The following is a 21,817-nucleotide window of genomic DNA, read 5'->3' on the forward strand; positions in this document are numbered from 1 at the left end:
AAAGCTGGCTCTGAGCCTCTTTGAGGACATGTGAGGACCTGCTTCGTAAGGGTGAGGGCTGTAGCTCTGACTGGTCTAGCCTTAAAGCCCATCCCTCCGGCTTTATCACATTAGAAAGTGGCCTTGGGTCCCTCTGGAAGCCAGACTTTGTGCTCAGTAGACTGGAAGAGTGCCCCAAAGGGGCACAGGTGCTCTGCAGCAGGACTGTCCTGGTAGACTTAGGTCTGCCTCTACTGGCAGAGACTGATGGGTCCCTGCTGGGCCCTGGCCTCTTTCTGCAGCATGCGAGCCCGGGAATGCCTAGCCCACCCTCTCAAGGTTGATCTGAGGCTGATGTTTTCTGGATTTGGGGAATATTCCCATGTATTGGGCCCCAAGTGTAAACGTGAAAGTTGCGTATGTTATACACATCTATTGGCAATAACTTAAAAATAGCTGTATTTGGACTTCAGTGTGTCTGCATTTTGGCTGTAGCCTGTAACATGGGGCCTGCTGTGGAGTCATGTCAGCGCTCAAAAGGTTTTAGACTTTGAGTTTTTGGATTTGGACATGTATTACTCTATCCCAATACACTGGGATAAGGAACACTCACCCAACTACCAGGATAGTGCCTGGACGCAAATAATTCAATAAAATCAATGGTAGATGGATGTCAGGGTTCTCTAGAGTCACATAACTTATGAAATGTCTCTAGATATTAAGGGAATTTATTGTAATGACTTACAGTCTGTCGTCCAACAATGGACAGCTATGGATAGGAAGTCTAAAAATCTAGTAGTTAATTCAGTTCGACGAGGCTAATTGTTTCAGCTGGTCTTCTGTAGAAGTAGGTTCCAACAGTTGTGCTGGCAAGGAAGTGCAAGCAGGCGAAGAAGAGTGAGTTTTCCTCCTTCTAGTGTCCTTATGTAGGTCTCCAGCAAGAAGGTGTGGCCTAGAACTTGCTTTGTTCCAGGTTGGCTTTGAACTTAGAGATCTGCTTGCCTCAGTCTCCTGGGATTAAAGGCATGCATGACCTTGGCTTGGGTCTAAGTTTTTCATGACCACTATGCCTCAAGATCCTGGTCAGAAGCCTGTGTCTTCTTCCAGCCTCAAGTTCTGGATCACAGCTGTGCCTTCCATTTCTGGATTGTAGTTCATTCCAGATGTAGTCAAGTTGACAACCAGGAATAGCCAATAGGAGTTGTCTTGATTCTCCTGCTGAGCCATGAGTTCCCTAAGGTCTCCAACACCCTCTTTTGGTACAGGTGGTGGAGGGTGTACAAAGGGTGTGTGTACAAGAGGGAGTCAGCAGCCTCTTTTAGTACAAGTGCCTTTATATGCGTGCTCTCGCGCGCACGCGCGCGCACACACACCCACACACACACGTCCACGCACACACGTGCACATACACTTATACATGCATGCATACACACAAAAATCTTGAAAAAAGAAAAAAACCAAAATGCCATTGTTTCCTTTAGAAGGAAACCCGTTCCTGGTGGCCCCTTGCCCCATTGTATCTCTACCATAGGCCTCCACACATAAAGGCAGCCACTAGAAGATGCAGAGCAATAGACTAGGCTCGAGGACACAGCAGAAGTGACACAGGACACCTCAGGAGCTCTATGGCGAGGCTCATGTGGACTTGTAAATCACAAGGGAGCCATGTTGGTACCGAAGCTCTGGTCTTCCAGGCCCTCTCTAGAGAGGCCAGAAGACCCTGTCACCGGACATAACCAAGGAATGGCCTGCACAGTGGACCCCCTGCTGGCTTCAGATTGGGCTGTTTTGTCTCCCCTGGGATGAACAGGAAAGAGCAAGTGCAGGCTTGCTGACTGCCGAGATCATTGTGTGGGTTCACGCCCCTGCTTTGCAAAGTCCAGCCTCTGCTGCTTGTGTGTTTCTGTGCACACCTATGAAGGAGATGCCAAAAGCAGCCTAACTCGTTGTCAGCTTCCTGCCTCTGTACAGCTCTGGAAATGGAACGCAATAAAGGAGAGGGCAAGGGACTTGTGTGCACGGTTAGATTGTCTCCAGGTTTTGTCTCTGAGCTGGCCTGCCCTATCAGACCTCAACCCAAAAGAGGCAGGCTGCTCACCGGCAGCCTTCAAGGAGCACCTGAACTCTAAATGCCTGGGCAAGTGCGGCCTCAGGTAGTGGGAGGGTCTTTCTCTGACAGGTGTTACACAGCTCAGACGAGGAAGCCTTCTGCCCCTTTGATGTGGTACCCTGGCACCAGGCCAGGTTTCAGCTGTGTGTCTAATTAGAAGCAGCCGCCTGCCACTCCCATGGAGTTCACTTGGTTGGGGTGCACGATGTGCTTTTAGCACCTCAGAGGTCTGCCCTGCTTCCCGGAGATTAGAACAAGACAGGCTGATGAAAGAGATGTCAGAAAGCATCTGGGGGGCCGAAGGGGGGGATCCTGGTCCAGGAGTTAGTTATGGGGTCTTCGGGCCTCTTTCCTGCTTCTCCAGGCCCCAGCCTCCCCGTGTGTGCACTGTGATGACCGGGACCTCGCGCCACTCACTGCAGCGTCACAGAGCTTGGCTCCTGCATGGGTCGGGTCGGGTTGGGGGTGGGGTCCTCAGAATGCCAAATTAGCAGCTGAAATTGGAAGTTTGGAGTCAGAAACAGAAACTGATTCAGGGGTTGGTTTTGAGGCTCTTCTTTAAAGGTTCTGTGGTGGGACCGACCTGTCCAGTTGCAGCAAAGCGGATCACTGAAGCCGTGAGATCAAAGGGCAGCCTCAGTGTCAAGAGACTGAGTGTGACACTGAGGACAGGTGGGTGTTGGAGAAGTGGGTACACCTGAGATGGGAGCTCAAAAATGAAGCTACTTAAGATCTTGAAGGGAAAAGATCCCTGAAGAGTAGGGAAAAGGTAAGATTTTAGGCCTGGTGTGATGGTGCACACGCCCTTAACCCCAGCACTAGGGAGGCAGAAGTGTGCGGATCTCTGAGATCCAGGCCTGCCAGAGCTACATAGACCTTGTCCTCCACCAAAAACCTTATTTTATTCTAGTCTTCTTATAACTTTTTACAAACTGTATTGTATAGAGTTTTTGTTTTGTTTTACTTAGATATGTCTATTTAAGATACACATTGAGCTGGGCGTGGTATGCCCGCCTTTAATTCCAGCACTTGGGAGGCAGAGGCAGGCGGATTTCTGAGTTCGAGGCCAGCCTGGTCTACAGAGTGAGTTCCAGGACAGCCAGGGCTACACAGAGAAACCCTGTCTTGAAAAAAACCAACCAACTAAACAAACAAACAAACAAGATACACATTGAACGCTGCCTGTATTAGAAAGAAAAAAATGTATGTGCCAAGACTATACTCAAAATCAGATCTATAAAAGATGAGGGTATTTGCTCACTGCCTAAGGGAGCAGAGGCTGAGTTTACACATCAGATTAATGCTCATTTTCTAGGAAGCACCTAGCTTGGCCAGTCCTGGTCCTGCCTTCTTCCCTCTTGTCTTCCCCCTCCCATCTTTGGTTGTCTCTTATGGCCTGGGCTTCCTTAGCCCTTCAGAACACCCAAGCAAATAAGAAGAAGTTTGAAAGTATAAAATGGTCTAGCTACTTTGGAAGACACTTTGGCAGTTTTCCCCAAAAATAAACAATCTCTTACACAGTCATATACCCAGTACTTACCCCAAGAGGTAGCACAAGGGTATTTCCGACTTGATTTATAATTGCCAGAGTCCAGAAGCAGGCAAGATAGCCTTGAGTAGTAACTCTGCATGAGAGGGCTGGAGAGAAGACTCAGCAGCTACAAGCACTTGCTGCTCTTGCAGAGGACCTGAGCTTAGTTCCCAGTACCCATGTCAGACAGCTCACAACTGCCTGCAATTCCACTCCAGCTCCAGGGGATCTGGGCCCTGTGGATCAGACCTCCACAGGCAATCATGCTTATGTGTTCCTTCTCTCGGAATCTCTTTAAAAAAAGACATGTGAGCTGTTATTAAACTATCGGGGCAGGGGGAATATAAAGGAAATTAAAATGTGTTTTAGAGAAAGAAGCTAATCTGAGGAGTCTGCATACTGCCTGATTTTGCCGTGTGTCATTTTGGAATTGGTAAAATTATGGAGACAGGGAAAGATAGGAGATTGCGAGAAGTTGGGGGAAGCGCCGAGACCAGGCAGAGGGAAGATAATTCAGTATCGTGGAAATGTCACCTGTACCGCAGTGATACCATTATATGTCTGTGTAAACCCACAGTTCTGCCACCAGGAGGGAACCCTCAGAGTGTGCACTGTGCCTGATAACCATGTGCCATCCATGTAGACCCATCAGCTGTAGCAAGCTGCTGTGGTGTGGAGTGTGCTGATGACAATGGAGAAGGCTGTGTGACTAGGGGCACAGGATACGTGGGACATTCCTCCGTCTTCTGGTCAGTTTTGTGAAAACCTAAAACTGGTTTAAAACATAATTCTTTGTTTTTTGTTTTTGTTATCATTTTGCTTGTTTTGTTTTTATGGAGGCAGTGTTTTCCTATGTAGCTCTGGCTGTTCTGGAGTGCATTCCATTCTGTAGACCAGGCTGGCCTCCTACTCGCAGAGATTCACTGCCTCTGCCTCCCAGATGCTGGGATTAAAGGCGTGCTCCCTACCTTCTGGCCTATGTGCTCTTGTTTTAAAGGGGGAAGCAGAGTTGCTAAGTGCAGGGCAAGGTGTAGCTTGTTTTTCATCAGCTCTCAGGTCTGACTCTCAGCACATCCATTCCAAGGGGCTTCTGGCTTGCAGCAAGCTCAGCCTGACCTGGTTGCCCTCTCCCTTCCTGTCATGATTCCAGCCCTCTTGGTAAACTCCGCAGGTAAATTATCTTAGGGTCTCTTCCAGGTCTAACATCCTCTGGAATGTAGGATCTGTTGGGTTTTGTTTCTATTTTGTTTTTTGGGTATTTTTTTCCCCTGGTTCTACTTGAAAACCTTTCTACTCCAGAGGTCAAGAGAGATCCCCACGCTGTCAGTGTAACATTTCTGCTTGCTGCCGACAAGGCGTGAAATCACAGCCTGCCACCCAGCATCGAAGATCATTTCCTTTGAAGGAGTGGATGTGTTGTCAGATAACTTGTGGCTTAGAACATATGGGCACCGACTCTCTTACTAGATCTTTCTGGGGACTGTCACCAACGGTCCTGGCTAATAAGGGGGATGTGCCACGATCATTAGGCAGGAAACACAATGTCCTGCCAGGTGGCCTGGTGTGGTGACCCATGACTTGCACTCTTGGCAGCCTCTCAGAAGGACTGCTCCCAACGGGCCTATTCCAGGGGCTGGGCTGGTGGCTGCTGCTGACACAGAACACACACTGTAGCTTTCAAGTGTGTCTTAATTACACTTTGCTGTTCACAACAACTTTGAAAACTAATTAAGCAGTGGTCTCTTCCCGGTTTCAGCTCTTTATTCCCGTGTCTGTATTGAGACATTGCTGTCATCTCAGTTTAGGTGTTATGGTCAAAATGTACTGAGCTGTTTTGAGTAAATCCCAAGCAGGGTGCGGAATTCCCTGCGGGTGTTCCGGTTGTCCACTTTGCCAGGATTTGTTTGTTTGTTTGTTTGTTTGTTATATGTAAGACTGTAGCTGTCTTCAGATACTCCAGAATAGGGAGTCAGATCTCATTACATTTGGTTGTGAGCCACCATGTGGTTGCTGGGATTTGAACTCAAGGCCTTTGGAAGAGCAGTCAGTGTTCTTAATCGCTGAGCCATCTCTCCAGCCCCCAGGAATTGTTTAGGAAGTTCTCAGTACACAAACATTTCTGTAGCTCAACACAAGCTGGCTTCTCTGTTCCCATGTAGCTGCATTTGCTTCCTATTAAATCATTTTAATGATTGCTTAATATTCCATCCAGTTAACATGGCTTGATTTACTTAACCATTCCCTATTGTTGAGCCCTAATGAAAATATGAACCCATCCTGTCATACAGAGGGAATGTGGTTTCAGTGAACAAAACGGCATCCCATCAGCCCTAGCTGCCATTACGAACCTAGCTTTGGTAAGGAGTAGATGTGCCCCACGAGCCCCTCTGATCGAATGGCCATTGTGTCCTTGGCACATCTTCCTTTCGACTGGTGTTATATAGTGTGCCTGTTTCTTCTCTAAACTATATACAGTGGCTTTGCCAGGCACGTCCATCACTGGAGGCTGGGATTTTAACAAATTGACAGGAATTTGGGGTACAGAGTGGTGTCTGGCTGTCTTTTTTGTTCTCCCTCCCTCCCCCAATTTACTTGAATGTCTGCAGTAGTTTCTGGGCGGAGGAGCAAGGTACTGCCTAAGGAGCTGCTTAGCAACAGCTCTCAACCTGTGCATCGTGACCCCTGTGGGGTGGAATGACTTGTTCATAGGGGTTGCCTAAGACCAGCAGAAATTGAAATTTTATAATATGATTAATTTTTTTAAAAAAACAAACTAATAGTTACAAAGTAGCAGTGAAAGTTTTATGGTGGGGTCACGACAGCATGAGGAACTGTGTCGGGTCAAAGCATTAGGAAGGGTGAGGACCACTGTCCTAGGGTGGTGTGAGTCAAGGAAGGGGCGGTCTTCCCAGGCCAGCTTTATCAGCTGCACCAGAGTGTGCCCAGGCTTCACCTTCCTTGGAACCAACAGGGAGATGTCAAGGACCTCTGCAGAGCAGGGGCGGCCTAGGTAGTAGATCCCTGAAGTAATTTACAGAGTCCTGTGTAGTGCTCTACAGTTGGAGCCCTCCCTTTTTTGTGTGTGAAAAAGGAAAGCGTAGAGCTCAGATCCTAACAGTCCCACGGAACCCAGTGAAAGCCACACTTTACCGAAGTGTGGGGACTTCTCCTGGGAGGTAACTTCACATGGCTTACAAACCACAGTTCGAGGGTCCCTGCTCATTCTCTCCCTTCTTGAGAGTGAACATTTTCTCTTTAGTACTTGGTGCCTACTCCTTCCTACACTTAAAAATCCCCCTTCTCCTTAACCTCGTGCTTGCTCGGCACGGCACTAGAGTGGCATCGGCCTAGTGGGTTTGGTTCTCACTCAGTTTTGCTCTGCTTAGTAGCTGTTATTTTGGCGAGATAATGACTTCAGAATGTTTACCAAAACTTCCTTTTTAAAAGAGTTTAACAACAAATACTTAATGGTTCTGGAAAGAGCCAGAGCCAGGAAGTCGGGATGGGACTTGGGGAAGTGCTGGCATACGGGCTGACCAGTACTGAAGAGCGGTGCGGTCATTGGCCTGTTTCATCAGGGCATCGAGCGAGGGGCTTCGTGGTCTGGGTGAGGGGTCTTGGCTTGCAAAGCAGAGATCTGAAGCGGCTCTGCTTGGGAAGGCACTGCCACTCACTTGTGTATAGCAACTGATCTGAAAGACAGTCTCCGGTTTGGCGCATGCTTCATACCTACCTTAACACATCCCTGCCTCCACCCACACCCCTTTGTAGGCAGCCTACTGCCACTCCCTCCTTGAACCCGGACCTCAGCATGAGGGGAATGTCTGCCTCACAAAACATTACTCAGCCTGAAAACACGTGAAGTTCTGCCACGGGATCCCACTCTGGAAACACAACAGCGTGTGCAGCAAGCCAGCCGCAGGACAGATGGTGGATTACTTATGGAAAGTGCTGGCCAGAGTAGTCAGACTCAGAGAGAGGGGAAGGAGAAAGGGAAAGAGGAGACGGGTATGGTAGGGACTTTTCTAAGAGGTGGGGAGCCAGTGTCTAACAAGTATAGAGTTTTAGTTTGAGAAGATGAGAGAGTTTTAGAGATGGATGCTGGTTTTGTCTGTACAAGAGAACGGACAGTTGTTACCTACGAGTGTGTGACCCTTGCCTGTAATCCTAGCCCTGGGGAGGTTGAGGCAGAGGAGTCGGGACCCTTTAATACAGTTCTTGAGTTCAAAGCTAGTCTGGATCACATGGATGCTCCATGGGCTGCATTGTGAGACCCTGGAAAAGAAAGGCAAGCAAGCTGTGAGCTTATTCTGTATGTGATGGGGCCTTGGCTCACACTGGTGAGCCACAGGAGAACCCATTTCCCTCTGCTTCCACTTGCCAGAGCTGTCAGCTCCAGTGCTAGCTCTCTGCTCTGTTCTGCCCCTCCCCAGCCCCTGTGCCTGGCTTCCCTACCCTCAAGTCACTGTCATGGTGATGTAGGTGTGGTCTGCTGTCAGGGATGCCATCCTTCCTAAAAGAAGCCAACTCCTCTTCCCCCAGCTCCAAATCCCTGGCATGTTATACTCTCGTGGGTGAGTGGGCTCTGGGCTGTGGGAGAACCGGGAAGCATCATTCAGCTTCACAGGGTTGAAGAGTAGCCTGGCAGGACCTCTCCAGGAGAGTCTTTGTATGTTGGCTCTTTAAAGTTAATCTCTGAGCCAGGTGGAAACAGGAGGGTCACTTGGCCCAATGTGGCTCTGTGCAAAAGGGATTCAAAGACGGCATCGGTTGGTAAGATGGGTCAGGTACGAGGGCTGCTCAGAACCAGAACACATATGCCACTTCCTGCTCACAGCTAGCCTAGTCTCTGAAGACAGATTGATGACAGTGAGAGAGTGACGTTAGTCTTAGGTTGACCGTTACAGTCAGAGAGCTGAGAAAGCACTTGATGCAGAGCAGCCAGGAGTAGGAAGACGTCCTCACTGCTGGCCTCTCCTCCCTGGCTGATAGTTCTGACCACAGACCTGTTCCCTGGTGGGAACTGCACATCCACAACTTGTCTCCTTCCCTCCTTTTTGCCTGCAGAATTCCAGAGGCAAGAGAGCGTCCGGTCACAACACAAAGGCATCCAGTTGTACGATACCCCGTACGAGCCGGAAGGCCAGAGCGTGGACTCAGACTCAGAGAGCACTGTGAGCCTTCGGCTGCGGGAGAGCAAGCTACCCCAGGATGACGACAGGCCTGCCGATGAGTACGACCAGCCGTGGGAATGGAACCGGGTCACCATCCCCGCCCTGGCAGGTAGGAGCAGTGTGAACAGAAGACAAGTGGGTCTAGCCTGGCCAGGTAAACACCAGTTGAGTTGGGCTGTTCTTTTTCTTAATGGCACCACAAAGATAATCCGGGTTCCTGAGGGAAATGAGGCCAGGCCAGAGAGAAACTCCAGTCTGGCATAGAGAGTTCCCAGTCCAATCTCACCACCTTCAAAGCTGGTTCCCTTAGGCCTCATGGAGTTGCATTCTGCAGTCCCCTTCAGTCCTGAATAGCCCTCAGGGTCCCTGTGAGGAGGAGACAGTATAAGACAGGGGAAAGCCCAGCACCTGCCTGTGGTGCTGACTCATGCTTGGGCTCATGGTGTCTGGGAGAGCTAGTCTGGCACCTCCTTCCTCAGCTTGGTCTCAGAACATCAGTGTTAGATTGCCTGTGGGCTGCCCAGAAATCTAGCACCTTGGGTCAGTGAGTAAAGATACTGGCCACCAAGCCTGCTGACCTCAGCTCAATTGCAGGGACCCACGTGATGGAAGAAGAGAATTCTTACAAGCTGTCTTCTGATCTCCACACATATGCCTTGGTGCATGCGCGTGTGCACACACACACGCGCACACACACACACTCACTCAGAGCATGTTCTGCCAGATCCTACATGATCTGTGTTGATGTTTAAGTGAGAAGCACCTAAGCAGTAGGACATGATCTCTCAGAAGTCTGTCTATCTGGAACCTGCCCACTCATGCCTGGAGACAGGTATACTACTGTCCATGTAGTTGGCCTCAGGTAGCGCTAGTTGGCAGTAAATCTCAGGACCCACAACTGCCCAGGCTGCTCCTGCTTCTTGTCACTGTTCTGTTATTGTTGGTGTCACTCAGACTCTTACCCTGCCTGTCTCCCAAGTCTCTTGGCTTTACATGTCTTACTCTAGAGCAGACCTGTGCCTGTCCCAAGCAGCTTCGGGTGCCTTCTCATTTTCTGGGATGAAGGCGGATGCTGTGAGCACCAGCCTTCAGTCTGTTTCCTCTGCCCAGGCAGCACTGGGTGGAGGCCAGTGGGCTACCACTCAGGATGATGGTGCTTAGCAGCACCTTGATTGGGTGGCCGAGTGTCATCATGGTTCCAGTTGATAGCCCCGAAGTGCGGCTGCGTGGAATGAAGGGCACAGTTCCCTACGGAGTGGCTGTTATATGCTGTATCAGTGTGCATGCACAGGTATGCGTGTACAAGTGTGTGTACTCATTCTTCAGCGAGGCCCTGGAGTGTCAGGGACTGGCAGCTCTGCTAGGGCCTGTCATTGCTGTGGTGTCTTGTAACAACCCCAGTTTTTCTCAGGTCTCAGGAGCTCACTAGGAAAGAGCTGTGTAAGATGAAGTTTGCTGAGCACAACTGCCCCGTCTTCCCTCCACTGCTCTGTTTTTGTGACTCTGCATGCTCAACCTGGAAAAACTGGCAGGGACCCTTTTCTGAGTTTTCAAATTCCCAAAAGGCTTAGAAGGGGGAAAGACTGAGCGTAGACCCAGAGGGTGGCCAGCATTCTGGAGGAACCTGACAGTAGAACATAATACGCAGCTCTGGAGGCCACTGTAGCTGCAGTGAGGAAGGTGGGGAGCAGAGACTCACTCTACCGCAGGAGCATGGATTGTAGGCAGTTCTGGGCACCCCAGCATGCCAGTGAGTATAGGCAGGGAGGCTGCTGGTCCCACTCTGTGGAACAGAGATGTTTTCTAGCCTGTAGGATGCCGCTCAGCTCTGAGCTGCTGACTACAGGACCTTTCCAGCCAAGCCCCTAGCATGCTTTCTCCAAGCTTCCCTGCCATGTGTGTGTGTGTGTGTCTGTCTGTCTGTCTGTCTGTCTCCTCCCCTCTTGTCCCTGTCTCAGTTAAGCCACAGGAGGAGTCCATGGGTGGCTCTGTAGCTGTGCAGACAATATTCTGAGAGAATGGGGTGACCCTAGCTCCCAGGGACTGGGAGTCTTCCTGTCCCTCAGGAGTCTGCAGCATACATCTCATTAAAGATTAGAACTGGGGGAGTTAGATGGGATCCCACCAGCTGTTTAGTGAGCCCTCGGTGCTCCTTTCCGTCTGTGTTTTGAGGTAGTGAGGTTGGTGGGACAGCTTGCAGGATGAGCAGGTCCTGCACAGAAGCTGGCCATGACGCTTAGGCCAAGGATGGGGATGAGGAAGCAATCGGGCTGGATGGCAGACTCCTGTGGCTATCACACCTCTGGAGGGATTGTACCTGCCTGGAGACGTTGACTGCCCTGCTGGTAAGTGAGCCCAGCAGCCCTGTGAAGCTTTAGTGAGCTCGCAGAACCTCCCATCTGGAAAGCATGGTCTCATTGCTAGCATCAAGTATGCACCTTCTGTGTGCACAGTCTTACGTATTCTCATGGCCACCTTCTGCATGGCTCATTTCCTTCTTTTAGGGACGGGGACAGAGGGACCCCTGCCTGGTCAGTAGCAAAGCCAAATCTCACTGCAGAGCCTGTGCCTGAGCCTCCACAGTGTCACATAAATTATGTTTGGGGACCTGCACATGCTGTAGCCCCAGCCTCACATGCCAGGATAAGGGACTAGGGGGGCTCCAGGCTAGGTTTCAAGTCTTTTAATACAATGAGGACCTTGCATGCTGTTTGGTCTCACTCTGCTTGTCCTGGAGAAGCAAAGGGGAAGAGAACCACAGAAGCCCTTGTGACAGAGCCGGCTGGGCTGTCTGTGGGTGTGGGAGGTGTGTGCCCTTTCACTTCCCAGATAGAGAAATATCTGCAGTTGGGTCTAAGAAATAATCAAAGCACCTCAAAGATAATCAAAGCACTATCAAAGATAGTGTAGAATGTGGCAGCGGCGGCTGCGTGGTGGGCACGCCTAAGAAGGGAGCCTGCTGGGACTCTGGAGAGATGGTTATTTCATTTGTGACTCACTGTCTTAGGATTGTCTCCCTTCAAGGTACTTTACGGTGCCCTGGGCTCTGCCAGAGGCGGAGATGGAAAACAGACACATGACTCAGATGGGCTTATACTCAGCACTTACTTGGGGCCCTTGTCTGTACCCCATACCAGCTCCTTGACAAGTTGCTCTGCCTTTGAAAGTTTAGGCCAGTGTGTCTTATCTGTTGCTTGCCAGCTCATCAGCTTAGACCTCAGGCAGGTTGCTCACCTCCCTGAGCCTCAGTTTTCCCATCCGAAAAGTGGTGATTTCTCTTAAGTCTTGTAGCGTGAGCTTCTTGAAAAGTCCAGGGAAAACCAATGGATTTTCATGCAGAGATCTCTGGATGAAAAGACAGTGTGGGCCCTAAAGGACTGTGCCTGTGAGGTTTATTACTGGAGTTCTGGAAGGGCTTGCCAAATTAAATAAAGTTTAATTTAATTTAAAAAACAGCACTGCATGAAGAGGCGCTTCGGAGCCCTGGAGGCCTCGTTTACCAAGCTCATTCCTGATGATGCCTGGCAGTGGGAAACAGGGACAGGAGGTCTGGAAAGCAGCCCTGCTGTCCCTGTCCCTGTCCCTGTCCCTGTCCCCGTCCCCCCTGTTACCCAGCCCTCACTCCTGCGCATCCCACCTGAGGCTCAGGCCAGGCAGAAAGCGACCTCTGCCTCTCCCTGTGTTAGAAGCGATCTGTTTGGTCTTCCTAACTTGAGCTGCAAATAAGCCACCACAGGCAGGCCACCTGAGTCCTGACTGTGTGTATGAGAAGTCACAGTTCTCTAGAGGACTCCACGTGGAAAACCTCCAGTTACTCATGACATACTGTGCATCAGGTGAGGGGATGAGGGAGCCAGGGAGGGTGTCACAGCTGATCTCGGGTGACACCAGTGTTAGCCCTTCCAGAAAACTTCCTCTAACACAACAGTCCCCTCTCGGCCTCCCGGATTTGGGCTGAGCCTCCTGTCATATTCTGTGGGTAGTCTGTTCCGGAACAGCCAGATGCACCGTTGTCATGGTAATCTCATGGGGTGCTGGTGCTGTGCCCCATGGGTAGCCCCTCAGGAGTTTTGACTCCTCAACATTATCAAGGGCCTTTGAAAGGACAAAGGGAAAGTGATGTCTTGTGTGTGTGTGGCTGCTTCCTAACAGGTGAGAGTCGTCCGAGCCAGCTCAGTCGGCTGAGTTATTTAAAAGAACCCCAGTATGGTAAGAGGGGAAGAAGGAATGGACAGGAAGCCAGCTTTTATTGAGCAGTGCTTACGAACCTGGTTTGAATTAACCCTGTCAAGCCCTGCCGTGTGTTTGTGTTGTTTCACTGTGGTAACATAAATGATTGTACTGAAACTCAGACAGTCAGCAGCTCACCTGCAGTCCCATAGCAGTGAACTGGGGCCCATCGGGATGCACAGTACCTTCACCACCCACCACCGTTGCATTGGCCTCATTTGAACCTGGTACAGGGTAGCTTGGGAGATCCCTGAGGTGGAAGCAATTGCTCCACTTGCTCTTTGGCCTTAGCGTTGGTCTGGTCATTGCCCCCACAGCTGCAGACACCTTGAAGTTAGTACCCTGGTGCTGTGCGCTCTGGGCATGGCTCACACTTCCTGCTCCTTGTGCCTCCTTGGGGACCCAGAGTCTGCAGAGGGTCCCACAGGGAGTCTTAGACCTGGCCACAGCTCTCTCCACACTCCAGCCGTGTGCTGCCTCACAACAGGCTCCCTAGAGTTCCAGAATGCCTCCTGACTCCTTCATGGCCTCCCAGAATGCCTTGGGCCTGTGAGGAAATTAACAATTGTGTTTGTATGGGAAGCTCTTTGCTGTGTAATGAGTAACAGCCGTAATTAATGTTTAACATGCAGGTCTACCAAAGGAAGTGTGGGGGCAGGGTTAGAGCTGTAGGGACCTCTCTCTCCTTTGGCTAAATATTATTGAGGGACAGGTTTCTCTGGCTGGTTTTTCTATCTGACATATTAATGAGTTCATTTATTACTCTTAAGAAAAAGAAACGGAAAGCATCAGCTCGATTCCGTGCTGTTAGAAGGGTCTCTGCAAATGTCTTCTTTTCCTGTGTGGAATTCAGTGAGTGGCTTTGCCCTTCTGCTTGGCAGGTCAGAGATCTCCATGGGGATGGAGACTGTAAGCCGCATGAGGTCAAAGCTCTGCCTGCCCTGTGCACAGATGGGTCCTTACCCAGCTTCAAGCCTGGTGCCCAGTGCGTGCTGGGAAGTTTGTAGTTACTGAGTCAGTCCTGGCCACACAAGTCCTACCCACGCTCTCTTCCAGGCTAGGCTCTGCCAGTGGCCGTGTGGCAGCAGGTACTTGGTGCTCACATCTGTCCTCTTGTGTGTTGGACATCTGTCTCCTGGCCACATGAGGCCAAAGGAGTCCGCAGTGGGAGGTCACTTTCGTGTGGCCACTGGCCAGACCCCCTCCCTTCTTGCCTATGTCTGAATTCCCTCTAAGAAACTGAAAGTGTATCCTTCCTGTCTGTGGAGGAAGCCCCTTCCCTGAGCCTTGTGAGAGCTGTGTTTGTGGCCAGCACTGGCTTGTCTCTCCCTTCCTCATTGTCTGCAGCTGCAGTGGGCGGGCGGGCGCTCCCTCCAGTGCAGAGCCTGCTCTTAGGACCAGCAGATGGAGGAGTAATCACTTTCCCCGGGCTCTGGGAGGCTCGTGGGTGTCTGCAGATGAAAAGGTTACAGATCACAGAGGGCCTCAGCCTTGAGCGATTCCCAGTAACAGGTGACAGGTGAGCCCAGCCCTGAGCCCTGGAAGGAATCAGGTGCTGGGGCCATGGGTCTGGATTCAAAGCTGCCATTTGCTGACAGTGACAAACGTCTGTGTCTTCTCACCTGCAGGATGAAGGTAGGCACTAAAGTTGGGGCTGTGGGTGCCTGGTAGGTGGTGGCTGTTGTTACTGCTGTGGGCTCTGATATCTGTTGCCCTGTAAGGAGATCTGTGCTGACCTTGACTCTGCCTGAGGAGACCCTGGTTCTAGCTCTATAGTTCTCAGCTAGGGAATAAGCTGTGGTGGAAAAGATGGCCACTCTCAGGTGTGGAACCCTCGGTGCTTCATAGGTCTTCTGCAGTCAGCACTCAGCTCTGCTGTCCATGTTTTCTCTGGGGGCATAGTCACAGATGAAAGGACAGAGGTGAACACCTTCTGCCATCCTGTATTCACCGTCCCAGGCTAGGCGTAGCCATGTAATTGGTGTTCTGGAACCATTGAGGCTCAAGGCCTGCCTTTGAGCCTTTCAGAGTCACCAGCCCCCACTCTTCTTGTCTTCACACATCCTGTGAGACAGCAGAAGTACCCTAGAGGCCTCTTCTTGATCCTGCAATTGCAAACCTGTGTGAGGCCCTTGCAAAAGAAGGGCCGAGGGCGCACTGGAGAGTAGAGGGGCCTTTCCTCTGTGGGACTCCGTCTTGGCATCTGTGGGGTGTGGGTTCTCAGGGTCAGTGGCTTCATGTATATGCAGGTTTGGAACACTGCAGCTGAGGGTGTGCCTCTGCAGAAGGGAAGTTTTAGTCACGCACACGCGCTAACTGCCTTGGGGTAGGTAGTCCACCCCACCTCCAAAACCAGTGTACAGTCTCCCCTCCTCAGCATCCTGATGCCCACCTGACTCTCGGTGGCATCCGGCATTGTATGCAGAGCCCTGCATGAAAGGTGCCTGCACAGGTTGGCTCACCCTCTGTCTCTCTCAGAGTAGTAGGACATCAGTGAACAAGCCACAGACCCATAACTGTCGCAGCCCCTCCCGTGCAGCCCATAATGTTTCCTGAGAGGGCTGGTCCTCACTCCTGGTTTATCATTGAGGGGCTGAAGGGATCTGTGGCAGCTTAGAGTCCCCTGTCAGTCCCTGCACACTACCTCCTCCTCCTCCTCACCGCCTCTGCTAGTGGCTGCTCGATCCTGTGCGGGACAACAAATAAGCAGAGGCTGCAGGCTGGCCAGAAAGAAGAAGCAGGATTACCAGGGCAGTGCCCACCCCTCCTGGGAAACCTAGGTTTGAGGAGGCCCAAGGCTACCCAGCCAGTAGCCTGGCACGGCAGCCTGCATCATTAGCTGAGCCAAGTTCTACAGCCATACAGACCTGGTTTGTAAAAACATGGATATAGCAGCACCAATCTCACAGATGAGAGGAAAATGTGCTCCCCAGATCTTCTGTAGTGTCCACCCACCTGTGGGAAGTACAAACTGTAAGAATGAATAAAACCACTTCCAAGAGGATTCTAAAGTAACTTGATTGGGACCGGCAAAACGGTTTGGTTCGTAAGGGTGTTCACTGCCACCAAGCCTGAAGACCTGACCTGAACCCCTAGAAGCCCAGCACAGAGCTGGCAGAGAAAGTCCAGCTTGGGTGTCATTTCTCAAGGAGTGAATGGAGGCAGAGCCCTGCAGAGCTCTGCAGAGCCTTACTCATTCAGCAGGTTTTGGTTGTCACCCGTACGTACACCAGGTCTTGTTCTGGACATCAGTGCAGAATCAGATGGCCGTCCTGCTGAAACTTCGTGAGATTCTGAAGTCAGTTCTGATACAGGTTACCTTATCTGGGTGACTATATGAAAAGGCACATCCCCCACTCATGACTGTGACAGTGGAGAGGGGGTCTGCCACAGACGGAGCTCCCGCCTGAACCATTTCTACAGCTCTTCACTACTTAGGTGGTTATTAGCAGATGAGGCCTCTGAGTTCGGCGAAGTTTAAAAATATTCTGGTGTCACGATGAGTAATAACGCAGTAGGATGGCATTCAGGTGTCCCCAACTGTCACCTTGGGCTGCAGAGCTGCTGTTCCTCCCTGGCCAGGCTTCAGTCTGGGGGCCACTCCTTGGAGCCAGATAGATGCACAGCCAAAAGGGACTGTGCTGAGACCATCTGGTTGTGTGGAAATTGCTGCATTCTTTCCAGCACAGGCAGATGCTGGGATGGTAGGCAAAGCACTTTAGGGCTGGAGGAGGCAAAGGAATTCTACCTGGGGGCCTAGGGCAAAGCTACTCCAGGAGGTACATTCCAGAGGCTAGGCAGAGACAGAGCTGGGCCCAAACACAGGTAGCAGGTGATGGATTCAGGAACCAGCCAGCCTCAGTGAGTAGAGCATAAGGTGAAGAAGGAGGTCAAGCTGCCACCAACTTCCTGAGGACTATAAAGGAGGTTTTGCCTTTGAACCCAGGCCGCTGGGGCAGCGGTCAAGGGTTTTGCTGTAGAGGCTGCTGTTTGTGGCCTGCTCTGACCAGAAAGGAAATTACACTGTAGGAGCATATTGGCTTTATGCAAGCTGCAGCAGCCTGTGGCATTTTGTAAGCATCCTCTCTAGGGTAGACTATAGAGTAAATTGAGCAGATGAGACTGGAGAGGGCAGGAAGAAAACCTTCCCGGGATCTGCTCCATAGAACGCTGGAAGGCTCCTGGAGCAGCAGACACACTACCAAGGACTAGAGCCATAGAGAGAGGCCAGCTCATAGGGAATTGTGGGCCGCATTCATGCCAGCCCTGGGGGGCCTGTATATGCAGCGCCATTCAGATGGAACATCTGGCCAGGTGAGGGAGACCACAGCTTCTCCCCACTCAGACCTCAGCTTATGAAAATAGGAGACAAATTGGGGTGAGCCTGACCCTGCTGTCCCAGAGTCCTGGGCTCAACCTTGCCTTGCTTCCCCATACCTAAAAGGTAAAACATGGCAGGAGTATTGTGGAGTTCAGCGCTCACGAGGTACAGGTACCTTAGATACCTCTTCTGTTATAGAAGGGCCCAAACTTCAGTATATAGGAGTATCAGGTTTCTAATATGGCAGGGGTGGGAGGGGGACCACAACTTCCAAGACAATCCAGGAGAAAGTGAGCCCTGTCCCCTGGCTTCAACTCTTGGGTAGACATTTAGCGCCAAGCTAAGGTGCAGACTTGCTGACCCTGAAGACACTGCTGTGCCACCACCAGGGCTAGTCTCCATCCTGGGAATGGAAGTAGATGCTCCCTCCCTGCCCTGTTCTACACAGTGGAGACGTTCTCCCTCCCTCAGTATCCCAACTTGCTCTTTAATTGCCTATCAGTGGGACTCATTACGTTCTGTTCTTCGAACAACTCACGGGGGCAGCATCTTTTCCTCTGAATGCAGATATCCTTTTGAGAAATTGTGTCTTTATCTCTTGCAGGAAAATCACTAAATTAAAAGAATTGCCATTTTAAATTGCAGATTAAAGAGAAACTTAATTAGAAGGGATGGGAGCAGTTGTATTCGGAGCTTTTGTTCAGAGTCCTCCCCCCTCCCCCCCTCGGTTGTTGAATAGTGGCACTTGGAGTTTGTATATTTGTGTTTTAGGTGAAATGATTTGCCTAATTAAGCTTGTCATTCATCACCACCTGCTCTTCCTGAAATATATGGCTGCAGTATTAAGCATGCCAGAGGACGTATCAATTAATTCAGTAAGGAATTACAGTGTTGCCAGGACATTCTTAGGTTTTATCTGATAGGAAAACCAATTTTTTTCTCACATTACTTTTTCATTTAGTCATGCGTTGGGCGCTTGTTACCTTGCAGGTACTATGTAGGTGTGGGACAAGTGGTATCTAAGCTGTGGTCCATTTTCAGTGGCCCATGGGACCAGGCAAGGAGACTGGTGACTTGGGTGGCCGAGGGAGTTCTGAGAAGGCACCCTGAAGAGGCAGCTTCTGAAGGGTAGTGGAGCTGGCCAAGCCCTGAGCCTCAGCAGGCAGCCAGGTGTTACAGCGGTCTGTCCCTGAGAGCTTGAGTTCCAGGGCTGGGGAGGTGGCTCAGTGGTTGGCTGTTCTTCTAGAGGACTGGAGTTTGGTTCTAACACCCATGCTGGGTGGCTCACAGCTGTAACTCCAGCTTTGGTGGATCCAACACCCACTTCTGTCTTCTGTAGGCGTCTGCACACACGTGGTACGTGCGAAGGCATGGGCATGAGCACACGCGTGCACACACACACACACACATGCACGCACGCATCATATTTTCAGAGCTTGGGTTCCCCAAACTTCCTAATGCTGCAACCCTCAGTGCAGTTCCTCATGCTGTGGTGACCCCCAACCATAAAAGGATTTTGTTGGTACTTCATAACTGTAATTTTGCTACTCTTATGAATAGTAATATAAACATGTGTTTCCGATGGTCTTAGGCAACAGCTATGAAACAGTCACTTGCCCCAAAGGGGTCATAGGTTAAGAATTGCTGCTCTACAGTCTTAGTCTCTGGTCTACATGGGAGGACCTGTCCCACTATGCAACAGTGTGCTGTGTGTTCACTTGTGTCTGTCCATGCACAGTATCTAAACAAAGAGGAGCAGACTCAGGAAGCAGTGTGCCCCTCACAGAGCTCAGTAGGGCTTGCCAAGGAAGAAGGGCCTGAGACAGGAAGAGAAAGAGTTACCTGGCAGCTATGGGAGAGAAAAACTGGGGGCTCTAGGGACATTCCTCTTGCTCATGGCAGCTGATCTAGTTTGAGAATTTAGCATTCATTCTTGAGGTGCCCACAATATAAATAATTCCCCTCCGTCCTGCTACCCAACATTGACTCATCCAGCATAGGAACTTTGGGGGACACACTTAAGCCATAGCAAAATCAGCATTTTGGGAGCCCCTCTCGCTACTGCACGGTGTTAAGTGCCAAGCAGAAAATTGCACTGTGTGCTGCCCAAGTGGGACTGGTGCTCCAGGTGGGACTGGGCCTCAGGTGGAACTGGGCCCCAGGTGGGACTGAGCCTCAGGTGGGACTGGTGCTCCAGGTGGAACTGGGCCCCAGGTGAGACTGGTGCTCCAGGTGGGACTGGGCCTCAGGTGGGACTGGTGCTCCAGGTGGGACTGGTGCTCCAGGTGGGACTGGGCCTCAGGTGGAACTGGGCCCCAGGTGGGACTGAGCCTCAGGTGGAACTGGGCCCCAGGTGGGACTGAGCCTCAGGTGGGACTGGTGCTCCAGGTGGGACTGGGCCCCAGGTGAGACTAGGCCCCAGGTGGGACTGGTGCTCCAGGTGACAGTGTCTCCTTTCCTCTGTTCTCAGCCCAGTTCAACGGCAATGAGAAGCGGCAGTCCTCCCCATCACCTTCTCGGGACCGACGGCGCCAGCTCCGTGCCCCGGGAGGAGGCTTCAAGCCCATCAAGCACGGGAGCCCCGAGTTCTGTGGGATTCTGGGGGAGAGAGTGGATCCCACCATCCCACTGGAGAAACAGATGTAAGTTCACTTACATGCTTCCTCCAGCTGCTGCACTCTCACCCGTTCTTTCGTAAGAACAAACTTAGTCACTGGCCCCTCGTAACAGAGGTTCTCTTGGGAGGTCAGGTTTCTGACTCCTGGCCAGGCCTGGTCTGTTCACACCAGGCTGCCACTCTGACCCTCAGTAGCTGGCTGTACAAACTGCAAAGTGTTGGCTCACCTCTCACTTTCATCCTGGCTGCTAAGTCTAAACTAAACCTGCCCTCATCGTAAGTTAGATTTCTTCTCTAGCTGTTGTGTGGCTTCTGTACTACACGTGCCGGCTGGTCATCAGCTCAGGCCTTGCGCTCTTGATTCGGGTTTCCCTGTCTCTCTCCAGTCTGAGCCCACCCTTGCTGTCCTACCCCTCCTCCAAGGCTGTGCCAGGCCTGGCCCTTTGCTTGCCTTTCCTCTTGACCATGGTGCTGGCTCCCCCCTGCTCAGCCAGGTCTGTGTCCTGCTCAGAAACCTCCTGTGACTCCATTACCCCCGATGAAGCCTCAGCTCCCTTGGTTTCTTAACACATCAGTTCTTGGACAAGAGTGCGCTTCTCTAGGTGTATCATCTGCTTAGCAAGTGATGTACAGTAAAAGGGCTCCCTTGCTGCCCAGACAGGGACACTGAGGCCCAGCCTCACACCCTAGACCCTAGTCTGTCTGCTGTTGCCTCCTCTTAGACTTCTCTTATGCCCAGCCAGAGCCTGTACCTGGTGCAGAGTGGGTCTTTATAAAATGAGAGATGGCTGATGTTAGCACAGAGTAGGTCTTCATAAGGAGAGCGATAGCAAACGCTGGTGCGGTTACCAGGAGCGTTCCCTCTGTGTGTGGTGACTTCTTACCAGCTCTCACCAGTTCTTACAGGTTCTCAGGCAGTGTCCTTCTCCAGGGCTTCCCTGACCACTCATGCCGCAGAAGTGCCTCTCCCCATGCCTGTCAGGGCCCCTCACGGCTCTTGTACTCCTACGGAGCACTGGGCTGTCAGGAATGGCTTCCTGTAGCTCTTTGCTGACTTTCCCTTCCTGTCAGCCCCGTGAGATCAAGGGTACAGTGAGCGAAGGCTGGAGAAAGCAGTTGCTGCTGGATGGAGGAGTGACAGTGACTAAGTCTCCCTGATCCCTGCAGTCTGACCTGGCTGGCTGTCTCTGCATGCTCCCAGAGTGACCCCTGCTCAGACTCAGCAACAGTGGGCCCAACACCACCACCACCCCCGCCCCCAGGACCACCCAGGATAGATAGCCTGTGCTCTCCAGATTCCCTACAGGCAGGCTGCCGGCTGGGCTCCCGATCCAGTGCCCTTTGCCCCTCTTTTTGCCACTCCACTCCAGGCCTTTCCTTTCTTTCAACTTGAAGTAGCCAGGAAAAGACCTGGTAGCCCTATCCTGTGTGCCACCAGGGACAACCCTTAACAAGGCCCCTGGAGGGCCTTCTCTATCTCTGTTCCAGCCCCTGTGTTCAGGGTGGGCAGACATTGGGCAGCACTTCCCTAGAGACCCTTTCCTATCTTCCCTGAGGACCATTCAGTGTCAACTGGCTGGAAACTGTGTTCTTAATAAAACGCTTTTTGTCATCTTGTGGGGGGTGTGTCACTCAGGCCACCCCTCCTGAGCCTGGTCTCCCAGATCTGTTATTGCCAACTTTGTTTTTCTTTACCTGTTTGCCCCCATGGCTGCCTTGGGCCCTGGCATCTCTGGCAATGTTCTCACTATGGCAGCCTAAGCATCCCCACTCCATGGTTCTGTGTCTGTAACCATAAAAAGAGAGGCGGCTGGCAGTCATAGAGTCTGTGCCCCTGCGTCCCTACACCCATACA

The 21,817-nt window shown here is 51.4% G+C and overlaps 1 protein-coding gene across 1 annotated transcript in view; it reads left to right on the plus strand.

The window, feature by feature from the left end:
• The window catches only part of Shb (SH2 domain containing adaptor protein B), a 109,399-nt gene that overhangs the window by 64,585 nt on the left and 22,997 nt on the right, over positions 1-21,817 (plus strand). Inside the window, exons 3-4 of the mRNA XM_021161323.2 lie at positions 8,688-8,903; positions 19,816-19,987. Coding sequence (XP_021016982.1) covers positions 8,688-8,903; positions 19,816-19,987 — 388 coding nt within the window. The remainder of the gene's footprint in view (positions 1-8,687; positions 8,904-19,815; positions 19,988-21,817) is intronic.

The sequence above is a fragment of the Mus caroli genome, unplaced genomic scaffold (genome assembly GCF_978045245.1).
Source record: "Mus caroli unplaced genomic scaffold, Mus_caroli_1 scaffold_6, whole genome shotgun sequence".
Lineage (NCBI taxonomy): Eukaryota > Metazoa > Chordata > Mammalia > Rodentia > Muridae > Mus > Mus caroli.